Source organism: Salmo salar, chromosome ssa09, assembly GCF_905237065.1.
Source record: "Salmo salar chromosome ssa09, Ssal_v3.1, whole genome shotgun sequence".
In the NCBI taxonomy this organism is placed as follows: Eukaryota; Metazoa; Chordata; class Actinopteri; order Salmoniformes; family Salmonidae; genus Salmo; species Salmo salar.
The window spans coordinates 70,020,267-70,035,572 of NC_059450.1; the positions used below are offsets into that span (position 1 = coordinate 70,020,267).

At 40.6% G+C, this 15,306-nt stretch overlaps 1 protein-coding gene across 5 annotated transcripts; it reads left to right on the forward strand.

Annotated features, from left to right (window-relative positions):
• Window positions 1-7,459: 7,459 nt before the first annotated feature.
• On the forward strand, window positions 7,460-15,069 carry LOC106611744 (testis-expressed protein 11). Of its 5 annotated transcripts, none has more exons than XR_001330153.2 (4): window positions 7,460-7,804; window positions 14,118-14,279; window positions 14,529-14,638; window positions 14,955-15,069. XR_001330153.2 is itself a non-coding variant. In XM_014212285.2 (4 exons), exons 1-3 carry the CDS (start codon window positions 7,667-7,669, stop codon window positions 14,556-14,558), a joined length of 330 nt encoding a protein of 109 aa, XP_014067760.1. In that variant the 5' UTR covers window positions 7,460-7,666; the 3' UTR covers window positions 14,559-14,607; window positions 14,955-14,993. The 5 variants fall into 5 exon arrangements, 2 of the variants coding, with proteins under 2 accessions (XP_014067760.1, XP_014067759.1); XM_014212285.2 differs by having other exon boundaries at window positions 14,529-14,607; window positions 14,955-14,993; XM_014212284.2 differs by lacking the exon at window positions 14,955-15,069 and having other exon boundaries at window positions 14,529-14,898.
• Window positions 15,070-15,306: the final 237 nt, after the last annotated feature.

Sequence of the window (15,306 nt, forward strand, 5' to 3'; positions counted from 1 at the left end):
AGTTGCCTGAGGTAATGCTTTAGCACCGATTCTATTTTTATCTGCTGTGCAATGCTTGGTTTTCACCACAACCAGTGTTTGTTGTCACCAGCACAGAAATGTAGAAAGTATCACAGCTCATCCCTGGGCCTAGCATGGCTGTGGAGCAGCAGCGCAAAGAGAGAGGCCAACTGGTTCACTAGCATGGCTGTGGAGCAGCAGCGCAAAGAGAGAGGCCAACTGGTTCACTAGCATGGCTGTGGAACAGCAGAAAACAGAGGGAGGCCAACTGGTTCACTAGCATGGCTGTGGAACAGCAGAAAACAGAGTGAGGCCGCCTGGTTCACTAGCATGGCTGTGGAGCAGCAGAAAACAGAGGGAGGCCAACTGGTTCACTAGCATGGCTGTGGAGCAGCAGAAAACAGAGGGAGGCCAACTGGTTCACTAGCATGGCTGTGGAGCATCAGAAAACAGAGGGAGGCCAACTGGTTCACTAACATGGCTGTGGAGCAGCAGAAAACAGGGAGGCCAACTGGTTCACTAGCATGGCTGTGGAGCAGCAGAAAACAGGGAGGCCAACTGGTTCACTAGCATGGCTGTGGAGCAGCAGAAAACAAAGGGAGGCCAACTGGTTCACTAACATGGCTGTGGAGCAGCAGAAAACAGAGAGAGGTTCACTAGCATGGCTGTGAAGCAGCAGAACATTATCTGGAGATATGCTGTTATCTATCTTAATGTTGTACATTTATCTGGATCATCTCGCTATTTTACGAGTTACAGTGGCACCGTGAAAGCATCATAGTGCACTGTGCATTTTGTCTCGTTTTATTCCCGTGTGTGTGTTTGCGCCGACGTGCTTGTGTGTGCCCATGTGTGTCTTAGTTTGGAACTCTGCGCTGCAGTGTGAGAACAGCTCTGACAGGATGAGGGATTTCTCTGTGTTACCAGACAAGTCCTCTTATTAGCATCGCTGGGAGAATAGGTCTGTATCTGTGCAGGTGTAGATCAATATAACCCACAGGGAATGAGTGTTGCCATAGATAAAGAAACATAAAGCCCTGCAGCTTCAGTACAAAACAACTTGGTCAGTCATTATATCCTCACTCCCCCAAACATGAAGATATCAAAACTATGAAATAACACATATGGAATCAGAATTAGTATTATAAATATTCTCTTACCTTTGCTGATCTTCGTCAGAATGCACTCCCAGGACTCCTACTTCCACAAGAAATGTTATTTTTGTTCGAAATACTCCATATTTATGTCCAAATACCTCCGTTTTGTTCGTGCGTTCAGATCACTATCCAAAGGCATAATGCGCGAGCGTAAATCCAGACACAAAAAGTCAAATAGTTCCATTACCGTTCGTAGAAACATGTCAAACGTTGTTTACAATCAATCCTTAGGGTCTTTTTAACATAAAACGTCGATAATATTCCAACCGGACAATCGCGTATTCATTACAGAGGAAAAAGAAGGAGCGGCGTGCCAAACGTGCCCACGCAGTAAACAACTCACTGGTCCCAGGCAGTCCACTCATTGACTGAGCTCCTATTTTCTGCCCAGTAACAGGAGAAGGATGAAACACATTTCTAAAGGCTGTTGACAGCCAATGGAAGCCTTAGGAAGTGCAACGTGACCCCACAGACACTGTAGTTTCGATAGGGATTCAAAAGAAGAACTACAATTCTTAGATTTCCCACTTCCTGGTTGTATTTTTCTCAGGTTTTTGCCTGCCATATGAGTTCTGTTATACTCACAGACATCATTCAAACAGTTTTAGAAACTTCAGAGTGTTTTCTATCCAAATATACTAATAATATGCAAATATTTGACTCTGGGCCCGAGTATTACGCAGTTTACTCTGGGCACGCTTTTCATCCGAAAATGAAAATACTGCCCCCTATACCTTAAAAGGTTAAGGAGAAGTGTATCTATAATTCTTTCAATAACTGTTGTAAATTTTATCAACATTTATGATGAGTATTTTTGTAAATTGATGTGCTCATTCACCGGAAGTTTTGGGAGGCAAAACATTCCTGAACATCACACGCCAATGTAAAATGGGTTTTTTGGATATAAATATGAACTTTATCGAACAAAACATACATGTATTGTGTAACATTGAGTCCTGGGAGTGTCATCTGATGAAGATCATCAAAGGTTAGTGATTCATTTTAGCTGTATTTCTGGTTTTTGTGACGCCTCTCCTTGCTTGGGAAATGGCTGTGTGGTTTTTCTTGTCTCCGCGCTGTCCTAACATAATCTAATGTTATGCTTTCGCCGTAAAGCCTTTTTGAAATCGGACAATGTGGTTGGATAAACGAGAAGTGTATCTTTAAAATTGGATATAATAGTTATATGTTTGAGAAAATTGAATTATGAGATTTTTGTTGTTTTGAATTTGCTGTTCTGCTATTTCACTGGCTGTTGAATAATAGTGTGTCCCGCGGGTGGGACGCCAGAGAGGTTAACCAAATATGGCTATCTTCTGTATACCACCCCTACCTTGTCACAACACAACTGATTGGCTCAAACGCATGAACCTGTTATGGATAGGGGGCAGTATTTTCACGGCCGGATAAAAAACGTACCCGATTTAATCTGATTATTACTCCTGCCCAGAAACTAGAATATGCATATAATTATTAGCTTTGGATAGAAAACACTCCAAAGTTTCTAAAACTGTTTGAATGGTGTCTTCCCTGTGGCTCAGTTGGTAGAGCATGGCGTTTGCAACGCCAGGGTTGTGGGTTCGATTCCCACGGGGGGCCAGTAAGAGAAAAAAAAGAAGAAAAAAATGCATGAAATGAAATGTATGCATTCACTACTGTAAGTTGCTCTGGATAAGAGTGTCTACTAAATGACTAAAATGTAAAAATGTGTCTGTGAGTATAACAGAACTCATTTGGCAGGCCAAAACCTGAGAAGATTCCTTACAGGAAGTGCCCTCTCTGACCATTTCTTGGCCTTCTACACTCTCTTTATTGAAAACTGAGGATCTCTGCTGTAACGTGACACTTCCTACGGCTCCCATAGGCTCTCAGAAGGCGGCAAAATGGTGAATGATGCCTTTGGAGCCCCTGGCTGAAAAACAGTAGCGCATTTGGATAGTGGTCGATCAGAAAACAATGAGACTGGAGGCGCGTGCACGAGCCGACACCATGTTTTTATTTTCAGTCTTTGAACGAAAACAACGACTCCCGGTCGGAATATTATCGCTTTTTTACGAGAAAAATCGCATAAAAATTGATTTTAAACAGCGGTTGACATGCTTCAAAGTACGGTAATGGAATATTTTGAATTTTTTTGTCACGAAATGCGTCGGGCGCGTAACCCTTCGTCAGCCTTCGGATAGTGTCTTGAACGCACAACAAAACGCCGCTATTTGGATATAACTATGGATTATTTGGAACCAAACCAACATTTGTTATTGAAGTAGAAGTCCCGGGAGTGCATTCTGACGAAGAACAGCAAAGGTAATCCAATTTTTCTTATAGTAAATCTGACTTTGGTGAGGGCTAAACTTGGTGGGTGTCTAAATAGCTAGCCCGTGATGGCGAGCTATCTACTCAGAATATTGCAAAATGTGCTTTCACCGAAAAGCTATTTTAAAATCGGACATAGCGATTGCATAAAGGAGTTCTGTATCTATAATTCTTAAAATAATTGTTATGTTTTTTGTGAACGTTTATCGTGAGTAATTTAGTAAATTCACCGGAAGTTTCAGTGGGTATGCTAGTTCTGAACGTCACATGCTAATGTAAAAAGCAGTTTTTTATATAAATATGAACTTGATTGAACAAAACATGCATGTATTGTATAACATAATGTCCTATGAGTGTCATCTGATGAAGATCATCAAAGGTTAGTGCTGCATTTAGCTGTGGTTTTGTTTTTTGTGACATTATATGCTAGCTTGAAAAATGGGTGTCTGATTATTTCTGGCTGGGTACTCTGCTGACATAATCTAATGTTTTGCTTTCGCTGTAAAGCCTTTTTGAAATCAGACAGTGTGGTTAGATAAAGGAGAGTCTTGTCTTTAAAATGGTGTAAAATAGTCATATGTTTGAAAAATGGAAGTTTTCGGATTTTCGAGGACTTTGTATTTCGCGCCACGCCCATCATTGGATATTGGAGCAGGTGTTCCGCTAGCGGAACGTCTAGATGTAAGAGGTTTTAAGAAGGAAAGAAATTCCACAAATTAACTTTTAACAAGGCACACCTGTTCATTGAAATGCATTCCAGGTGACTATCTCATGAAGCTGGTTGAGAGAATGCCAAGAGTGTGCAAAGCTGTCATCAAGGCAAAGGGTGGCTACTTTGAAGAATCTCAAATATAAAATATATTTTGAGTTGTTTAACACTTTTTTGGTTACTACATGATTCCATATGTGTCTTCACTATTATTCTACAATGTAGAAAATAGTAAAAATAAAGAAAAACCCTTGAATGAGTAGGTGTGTTAAAACTTTTGACTGGTACTGTATGTATGTATGTATGTATGTATGTATGTATGTATGTATGTGTGTGTGTGTGTGTGTGTGTGTGTGGTAACCCTAGCTGTCCCAGTTCTGCCCCCTGGAACGGGCTGAGTAGATGGACTAGAAGACGTGCCTGTTGATAGCTGCTGCTGCCTGCGGAGCTCTGTAGGAAGTCTCCACACTCTGACCAGGTGCCACCCACTCTCCCTCAATCTCTCTCTGCCTGTCGTCCACATTTAGCTCCCTCTCCATCCACATGGATGGAAATTTACCAAGACCAACAAAGAGGAGAGGTGACTAACCGTGTTATCAGTGCCGGCGTAGGTGGTTATTTTAAATCCTGCTGTTACTGGTAGCGGCCACCATGTGGCGATGATGAATACTGAATGACAATGTCACTGTGTCTTCATGTTTAGACCGAGCAGCTGACACAAGTCCTGAAGATCCGCTGGGAGGTCCGGAAGACTCTTAAAGCCTCTAATTATCCCTCCTCTTTCCATTCCATGCTATGCTTAGTTCTGGCATGATGTTGGATTACGTTGTGCGAGGAGAATAATCTGACATCATCTGACATGCACTCCCAGGGAACTTGTCCAAAGACCCTACAGACATCTTGCTGCTGTTGTATGAGTTTGAGGCTCATGCCAAACTCAACGACCCCAAGGTGGAGACCGTGCTGGAGACAGTGCTGGAGCTGGATAACATTGAGACCAAGGTGTTGGCGACGATGGCAGGTGAAGAGGACACACCGTAGCTGACCGTCTCCTTACATGACTTGTTCTCATCCAGGAGTTGTTTGTTGTGATGAGTTTCTTCTGTTATGGACCCTCCTGCCCACTTCCCTCTGCTGTGTAAGAAGGCCTTGAGGATTGCTCTGTCTCTGTACAGGTAATGGCCACAAGCAGACCTGGCCCGCTGCAGGTGTGCCCATCTCATCTGCCATTCCATCACAAAAAAAATAAATAATAATAATTACAAAACAAAACACCTCACAATTTATAATTGGTCCACTAAACAGGTCCATCAGATACTGGTATAAGATCCAGTCAGATATTTGCTGTGACAGAGCTCCAGTGTGTCCGTGCATAGGTTGCTCTCTCTCTCTCGCTCTTCCCCTCTCACCCAGCGTGTGCACAGCCTGATCCAGCTGTCGCTGCCGAGCAGCGTGTCGAAGGCGGAGGCCTGTGTGCTGGAGGAGGATATGAGGGCTAATATGAGGATGGCCTGTCCATCATCACAGCCGCAGTGAGTCAGCACCAATCACGCCCCCTCACCCCCTCCCCCAGCACCCCCGCACTGTCATTACCACCCCTCATCCCTTCGCCCCCCTCTTCCCACTGCTGCTGCCCTGAAAGCATCTCCTGTTTGTTTTTATCAATGGGCTTTCAGCACCACTTCAATTAGCAGATGCTTCCATTCACCATCCCCTTCCTGCCAATTTGAATGGTAATGTGCTGTACAAGCCATCACTCTGCTGTTGAACAAGCCATCACTCTGCTGTTAAACTAAGAGCTTTATTGAATGTTATTGAAGCATTACCAAGCTTTATGTGCACAGGCACATTTTCATATGCAGTTGCTACTCGAAACCACTGCCATGCAGATTTTCCATTACACCACCTTGAAATTGATACATTAAAACAATGGATGGACAAGTGCCTAAAAAGGACAAGTTTACCCAAAATCCAGAAACTCCCAAGTGATTCCATACATTTAAACTAGTTCAGTGGAGTTTGCCCTCTCCCTCTCTCTCCCTGTAGTGCTGTCACATGACTCGTGACGTTGCTGGCTGCAGGCCTCGCTCCGCTCCATTGTCAGTCAATTCATGATTCAGAAATCTGCGAAGTTTGGACAAATTCATTGTTTTTATAAAGCGTATGGCCGAATTAGCTATTTTTCAGCTTTGAGTCAGGAAATGTGTACATTTCCACCTACGACGTGTGATTATTTTATATCATTATTTTATGTAGCCGACTGCCACAGCAGTAGAGATGGGTAACAACTGTGCATGTGCGCTCTCGGGGGAATCAACGCTACGTAGAAACGGCACGTAATGCCCTAATTCGCAGATCGACAGAAAAGTGAAGACAACTTTACACATTATAAGTGGTGTAAAAATACTTACAAGTACCATTTCAGTAGCTCTCTTTGGTAGCTGTACTTCACTATTTATATTTTTGACAACTTTTACTTTTACTTCACTACATTCCTAAAGAAAATAACGTACTTTTTACTCCATACATTTCCCTGACACCCAAAAGTACTCGTTACATTTTGAATGCTTAGCAGGACAGGAAAATGGTCCAACTTACACACTTATCAAGATAATATCCCTGGTCATCCCTACTACCTGATCTGGCGGATTCACTAAACACAAATGCTTCGTTTGTAAATTATGTCTGAGTGTTGGAGCGTGCCCCTAGTCAGTAAATTAAAAAAACAAGAAGTTGGTGCCATCTGGTTTGCTTAATATAAGGAATTTGAAATTATTTCTACTTTTACTTATCAGACTTAAGTACATTTTAGAAATTACATTTACTTTTGATACTTAAGTATATTTAAAACCAAACACTTTTAGACTTTTACTCAAGTAGTATTTTACTGGGTGACTTTCACTTTTACTTGAGTCATTTTCTATGAAGGTATCTTTACTTTTACTCAAGTATGACAATTGGATACTTTTTTCACCACTGCACATTATACAAAGTAAACAACAACCTACAAATATGTCTGACGATGAAAACTTGTGAGTGATGAAGAAAACTACTGGAGGGGCGCCCAGGTGTTATTGAACCATAATTATTTGAGCCTGAGTATTCAGACGAAGAATTGAGGCAAATTGAGCTTCAGACATCTAGCCACCATAGCAGTAGCTAGACCACAGCCCCAACCCATCCCCAGGATCACCACCCTTACAAAAAGCATTGCAGTTTTGAAACTGCAGTAAAAGTGCAGTAACTGCATTTGACTGTGGTATTTTGCACGCTGTAATTGCAGTTATACTGCACTCTAACTGCAATAACACTGCAAAAGTACTGTTATTTTGGACGCAGTATTTGCAGCATACTGCAGTTATACTGTAATCTTTTTTCGTAAGGGCAAAGACTGGTGGTGCAGTTGTGGCAATTGAGCTCCAATGCCGCGAATGAGGAATCTTTGTGCTGCAGATTATTCGAATATGTGACTACAATTCTTACATAAATGGAGAAACGTGATGATGAGTTGCAGTTAGTTTGCTTTTGTGACGACAGGGATATTGCTGCCCACATAAACCCTGATGTCCTGAAAACATGTTTACATGTTGGAGACAGCTGGGCCAAATGGACAGTTCCCTACCGGGTAAGTAGCTAAATTTTACTTTATAGAATGATCGCTTATCATAAACCTCTATGAACGGGACGTTAGTGGATTTTATGTTTTCATATTAGCCCAAAACACTGAGTGTTCAAAACATTAAGAACATCTGCTCTTTCTTGACAGACAGGGGGAGAGGGGAGTTGCAACTCAATATTAAGAATGTTTGGTAGCCTATGTTAATTTATCACAATGTTTCTCCCCTCGTCATAAATACATAGGGCACATACGCTAACCTGTAGAGCGCCTAGGCCTATGTCTACACGATATGGTGCAATGGTAATAACACAATAAGAACACCTCGAACTTCAAGAATCAGGCTAGGCTACATACCTCCGCACGCTTGCTTTGTCGCTTTCTCTTCTCAAACGACTATTTGTATTTTGCCACAGCGCCAGATCCAGTCCATGGATCCAGTAGCAACATCTGTATTTTTTTGTATCCTTCGGTTTAGTATCCTTCGGCAGGTGGGGCTGTTTTGAGCGCCACATTTTTAGCAACAACAAATATATATATATATTTATTTGGAGCGGGCTTGCCTGTTTTGCATGTTATATTGGCATTAATACGTGTCACATATCAGTTTGCAAACAATTTAAAGAATATATAATTGAGTTAATAAAGCCAAATACAAACATGGACTCTTTTTTGTTTTCTTGAGTAAGGGAGCTCCAAAATGCAGGTGTTTCAGCCTACCTCAGTGCTTTCTGTGGTGGTGAGGCAAGCCAGCAGAAAATACGGAGCGCTGCGCCGTGATTGGCTCAGTGTTCTGTCACTCATGGAGACACTACGTTACCACCAAGTCTAAGGCTAGAGCTTGAAAATGCTAGCCCCTTGGGGCTGCCATATAGTTATATTAGAAGTAGCCATCCAAGAAGTCTCAAGGTCATTGGTCACAGATAAAATGACATTAAATCACGTTATATCTACAGTAGCTTTGATTGGACTGAGGTCAATATCATACTTAGCTAGCAGTCATCATCATGAATCAAGTCGACAAATCTACTGGCAAATCCTTTTTTAATCCTTGTCATATGAAGAGAAATAATGAAGAGAAATTATGGATAAAACGTATCGGTGCTCATCAGCCATTAACATTACACAACAAGTTGGAAATCATAAATTCAACAATGAGTGGTTTGGAAGGAATCAGTGGCTAACTGCAAGCATTGCAAAGCAATCATTAGCCTGCTATTCAGCAGAGTGGCAGTGTGGTCCCAAGTCTAAGATTAAGGGTCTCTTTTCCTAGTTTAAAATGATAAACATTCAACATTGGCCATGTTGTCAATGAAGCATGATTTGTGCCGCGCTCAAAACAACTGTTAACTCGGAACTGCAAAATCTGACTTTCGTGAGTTCAAGACAACTGAGAACTCGGGGAAAAATGAGCTACGACTGGGAAAATACGTTTTGAACTTTCATCCAACTCTGAATTGTAAATCGGGAACTCTGGCCTCTTTCTAGTGCTACGACCTGAAGATCACTGACGTCATCATGATTTGACCTTTTTTTTTCTCCGAGTTCCCAGTTGTCTTGAAAGCACCATAAATCCAAAGAATGCCAGACTTTGATGACAAAGTTTGATGACAAAATTTGCCCACAAAGGACCGCTGTGCCACCTTCCTGTTCAAGTGAGCACATCACAACAAGGTGAGTCCAAAAATGTATTGTATGCTACTGCATAAATTATGTAATATGCCAGCTACTGTAGCTAAGAAAGTAATACTGAGTGTATGTTGTGTAGTAAACTGTTAGTAGCCCATGTACCCCACCCTAATAATTTGGTTTATTTTCACATCTTAATTTCGCCTTCTGTTCTGACTTGGTGGTGCACATGTAGCCTATAACCAGTTTTTGAGAAATGTAATCATCAAATATTGTAGCTTTCATTGTCTGCTTATATGCCCTCTTTATTTATTTTACGGTTCTGACTTGGTGTACATGGAGAACACTGTAAGAACGGCCCATGTTCTGAATGCTGTCGCTGTACATTTCAAAAGTGATGAACAAATACATATATTGACTACGTCGGTCCTAGCTCGCTCATCAATGTCTTAATCGAAATTACGGATGGCCTCTTATCCGCTTGTTTTCCCCTTATGTCATAGTTTGTACATCTCAATTGTCAGTAGAAACCACATTTGTTTAAGCAAGTCAGCCATATCTACTATGTTTTTTTAAATGGCAGTAAATGAGGCTGAATGAACTGTTTCACTGCCAGACAAGGCTCCGCTGATATCTAGGTGTAGAAGTGGTAAGGTGTTGGGACTGCTGTTGGGGCTCTGCTGTTGGGACAGCTTTGTGTAGGCCCTAACAGTTTGTGGGCACCGTTTGTCACCATTATAGTGCAATTAATGTATTGTTTTGTGTTGTGTAGTGGCTTTGCTGGCATGCATACCACTTTTTTTTTTTCACCCCACCAAGATTTACATGCTAAAATCGCCACTGGGTATACCTAATTCTATCAACATTCACATCAGCTCGTCCCTCACGAGCTCCTATAAGGGAATACCATGACGTTTCTAAGTACACATTCAATTACTCAAAACAGGTAATACTTTTGACAAAAATAGTTAATTCGGCCATATGCTTTCAATAATACAACGAATTTGTCCACACTGCGCGGATTTCTGAATAATGAATTCTTTGTCAACAGAGCAGAGCAACGAGTCGCGTGACCCATTTTTTCGTTGTCCAAACACTTAAAAGACACACCCTATCCCCTCAGCCCTCAAATTAAGTGGACACTTCTGATGACGTATCATGACGTCTGAGGAGTATACACTTGCCAGGTAAGGGAGGAATTAATGTTTTTTTTTGGTTTTTTATTCAAATACAGATCAACAATTTACATTCTTACATCATACAAAACAGAACGCAGGTATTAATGAGAAATACTGGAAAAAACTAACAACAAAAAAATATAAAATAAAAACAATTCTAATGCAATTGTAATCACTCTGAAAAAATCTTATTGTAATGATTTAGGAAAATGTTATTCTTGTTATTGTTCACTAGGGTTAATGTTTTAATAAAATAGTTCAATTCAATCAAAAAAAATTGTAATTTTGGTATAGAATTTTGTAATTTTGTTTGTGTATTAAGTATTTGGCAACAAGAATAAAAAAAATTACAATCATTTCAGTGGTCTTGTTATCATTGCAATAGTAACATATTATATCTTTCATGTCAAAAACATGGGCAGTGTTCATAATGGTAAATAAATATTTTGCAAGGTTTTCCCAAAATTCTGACACATTTACATTCAAAGAACAAGTGAGACAGATTCTCACCTTCTTTTTCATAGAAAACGCAGATATCATCAACAGCCACAAATTTGGATATCATAGAATTACATGGATATATCTTATGTAAAATTTTGAAGTGCACTTCCTTAACTTTGTTTGGTATACAATATTTGTAAGGCCTTAACCATGCATTTTTCCAGACAATGCCAAGAATAAGCATGTTCCAGAAAAACATTCCTCTCGGTGTAAGTTGGTTTTGTGAATGAAGAATTTGTCTTATATATTTATTACAACAAGATTTCTCAAGTAAGCCCACACCTTCCAATCTGAGTTCTGGATAAACTTTGTGATCGTTACCAAAGCTAAGATGAGTTTTCATTCATGTAGTTAGACCACTGGGAACGGCTTTGATCACAGAAATAAACTCTCTGAAAGGTATTGGAAACTCTTTCAATGTTATAAATTGTTCATATGTGAGAATATTACCCTGGTTGTCGAAAATATCAAGAACAAAGTCAATATTCCTCTCATGCCAGCTGGGGTAAAACAATGACTTATTCCTTATAGTTATGTCTGAATTATTCCACAAAAGAGTTTTATGTGGGGGAAAATTGTGCAGGAAACATATTTTCCAGGCCATTAAAGCTTGTTGGTGAAACCTAGCCAATTTAGCAGGTAATCTATCAGGAATATAATTACATTTCAGTAAAAATTGAAGACCTCACCATTTATCAAACACATTATTTGGAATGAAATACCATATTGAATCAGTATTGATCAAACATTTTTTCAACCAGTTTATCTTGAGTGTGATTTATGTCAACAAAATCCAACACTTCTAGACCACCTTCAGCTCTTTTGTTAGAAAGAACAGATTTTTTTAGTTTGTGAGACTTTATTTTTCCAGATGAAGTCAAGAAAGGTCTTATCGATCTCTTTACAAGTAGTAGGATTTACACATAACGATAATGAGGGGTACACAAAACGAGACAGTCCCTCTGCCTAGGACAGAAGTACTCTCCCAAGTATAGAAAGATCTCTTTGTAGCCAATTATTAAATATATTTTTAGTTCTCTTAATTTTAGGAGAGAAATTCAAATGTTGTCTGACTAAGTGATTTTTGACAGAGGTATTCCTAAATATTTAACACAGTCCTTTACAGGAATATTTTATATTTCTTTATCATCAGAGTCAAATAAACATAAGATTTCACATATAGAAACATTCAGTATTAATCCTGATGCAATAGAAAATGCAGTTATAGCATTAAGGGCATGGGCGACCTGGTCTTTGTCTCTTAAGAAAAGACTAGTATCATCAGCCAGTTGGGAAATTTTGATTTCTTTGTTAAAAATGGTTAAGCCATACAAATTTGCATTATTCAGAATATCTAGAGATAGAAGTTCCACAACCAAAATGAATAAAAATGGGGAAATTGGGCATCCCTGTCGTACACTTGTTGATACTGAATCTTTTGGAAGTATTAAGGTTTAGTAGCACGGAACTATTTATATCTTTGTAAAACATGTTAATTACTTTAATAAAATGTTCACCAAATCCAAAAAGTTTAAGAGACCTAAAGAGAAATGCATGTTCAATTGTGACAAAGGCTTTACAGAAGTCCAAAAATAAGACAACCGCATCTGAGTCAATTGCATAAAAGGTTTTCATAAAAGGAATTGACAAATTATGATATTCCAATGGGATCTTTGCATAAAACATCATTCATTTTGAGTGCAGTTATTTTCTTTTGTACTTTCTCTTTTCATGTGCAAAAAAGCAACTAGTGTTTCTTTCCCCCTCTTGAATGCATTTTGTTCTTGACCTTACAAAGGCACCCTTTGCCAGATCCGTGTAAAGCTGTTCTAATTCTAGTTGTAAAGACTTGAATACAGACTCCTCTTCTTCAGATATATTATCTTTCTTTAGAAAACTGTCAAGCTTGCTCATCATCTCCTTTTCGTTAAGGTTATTTAATTGCATCAGCTCTTTGGCGCGTTTAATGACTACCACTCTGACTTTATATTTTAAAAATTCCTATCTACTTCCATGACCCAAGTCTTTTCTTGTAAAATGGCGGAATGATTTGTAAATGGGCCAGCCTTGGCCGGAAATTCGTCACTCGTTCATCCCGCGATGATTGTGTTTCTAGCCACAAGTAGCTTGTATTTGCTTTATATGCGCTAGTCAATTATGAGTGCATGTCTATATATAATTCTTAATATACGCCTACTGTATGATAGTTAGAAAACTAACGTTAGCCCGCATAGCTGGAACTTCTGAAGAAGGAAAATTATTTATTTCTACAATTTCCAAAAGATAACCAAACAAAAACATGTACTTTTTACGAGATGTGATTGTGCCGTCATGTGCATTAGAAGGACAATGTCTAACTTATTTGCATTCGTTTTTACTTACACTTGTATGTTGACTTCTCCATTGATGTTGTTTTTAAGTTTTCGCGGATTTTTCATAGCGGATGTACAATCGTCGCAAATTGAATTATAGGGTGTTTCAGGAACCGGAGTGAACACAATTGTACACCTGCAAAACCGACTAAAACGAGGGCTGAGGGGCTTACGTTGCAAACTTCCCTTGCTTGGCTAATCGTTTGGACCACCCGCCAAGATGGCGACGGGGATTTCCCCAAGGGCATAAGGCAAGGGTAAATGGACGTGGGTGTGGCTTTTCAGTGTTTGGACCGCAACCCGGTGTTCCAGCACGGCACTACAGGGAGATGGGGAAACTCCACTGAACTAGTTTCAATGTATGGATTCACTTGGAAGTTTCTGGATTTTGGGAAAACTTGACCTTTAAATCAATATACATCAAAATCACATTTGAGTCTTCCTCAACAACTCTAACACGTGTTGTCGTGTATAAAATCCTATATTTTCTCACATTGTGTCATTCCCAGACTGACTATAGACATTAAAAGCCCATTCATATGCATTCCTGGACTCTGAGGCCATGTAGGTTATCATCAGTCCACCTGCTTCTAGACAGGTGGACTGCGGCAGCATGAATGTGTTTGTTTGTCTCCTCTCCAGCCTGAGGACTTCCCTGAGATGGAGATCTTGTGGCAGCTGACCTGCGCCTGGAACACAGGCATCCTGCTTTACAGCCTGGCCGAGTACCCTGAGGGGTGGTGTGGCCTGGGCATGAGCTTCCTCCGCCACCTGGGCTCCCTGCAGGAGAGCTACCAGACACAGGTACTACTGACTGACTGACTGAGGGAGGGGACAGCAGTGGAGCGTCAAATGAGAGGCCCATGGAATACTGATTTAAAAATAAATAAATAATGTAATCTTTATTTAACTAGGCAAGTCAGTTAAGAACAAATTATTATTACTGATAAGATGTCTTAAGAAAAGTTTGGTTGTATACCTGTAAACGAAAAGAGATATAGACGTAGTCATTTGTTTCTTAGATTGCTAATATCCAGTATTGTTTGTCCACAGATGTCAGATCTGTACACAGGTCCTGGATAGTCTGGACAAAGCCAAGAAGAACCTCATCATGGAGGATTGATTTGAGCTGGTAGAGCTTTGCAGAGCTCTTTTACTGTCTGGTACCTGATATTATTAATGTGGTAGCTGGGATGGTAGTTTACTGTATGATGGGTTGGCGCCCCCCCTTGGGTTGTGCCATGGCGGAGATCTTTGTGGGCTATACTCGGCCTTGTCCCGGGATGGTATGTTGGTGGTTAGAGATATCCCTCCAATGGTGTGGAGGCTGTGCTTTGGCAAAGTGGGTGGGGTTATATCCTACCTGTTTGGCCCTGTCCGGGGGTTTCATCGGATGGGGCCAGTGTCTCCTGACACATCCTGGTGTCCTGTGTGAATTTAAATATGCTCTCTCTTATTCTTTCTTGCTCTCTCTTGGAGGACCTGAGCCCTAGGACCATGCCTCAGGACTACCTGGCTTGATGACTCCTTGCTGTCCCCAGTTCACCTGGCCGTGCTGCTGCTCCAGTTCCAACTGTTCTGCCTGCAGCTATGGAACCCTGACCTGTTCACCGGATGTGCTACCTGTCCCAGACCTGCTGGAACCCTGACCTGTTCACTGGACGTGCTACCTGTCCCAGACCTGCTGTTTTAAACTCTCTAGAGACAGCAGGAGCGGTAGAGATACTCTCAAAGATCGGCTATGAAAAAGCCAACTGACACTTACTCTTGTGTTACTGACTTTTTGCACCCTCGACAACTACTATGATTATTATTATTTGACCATGCTGGT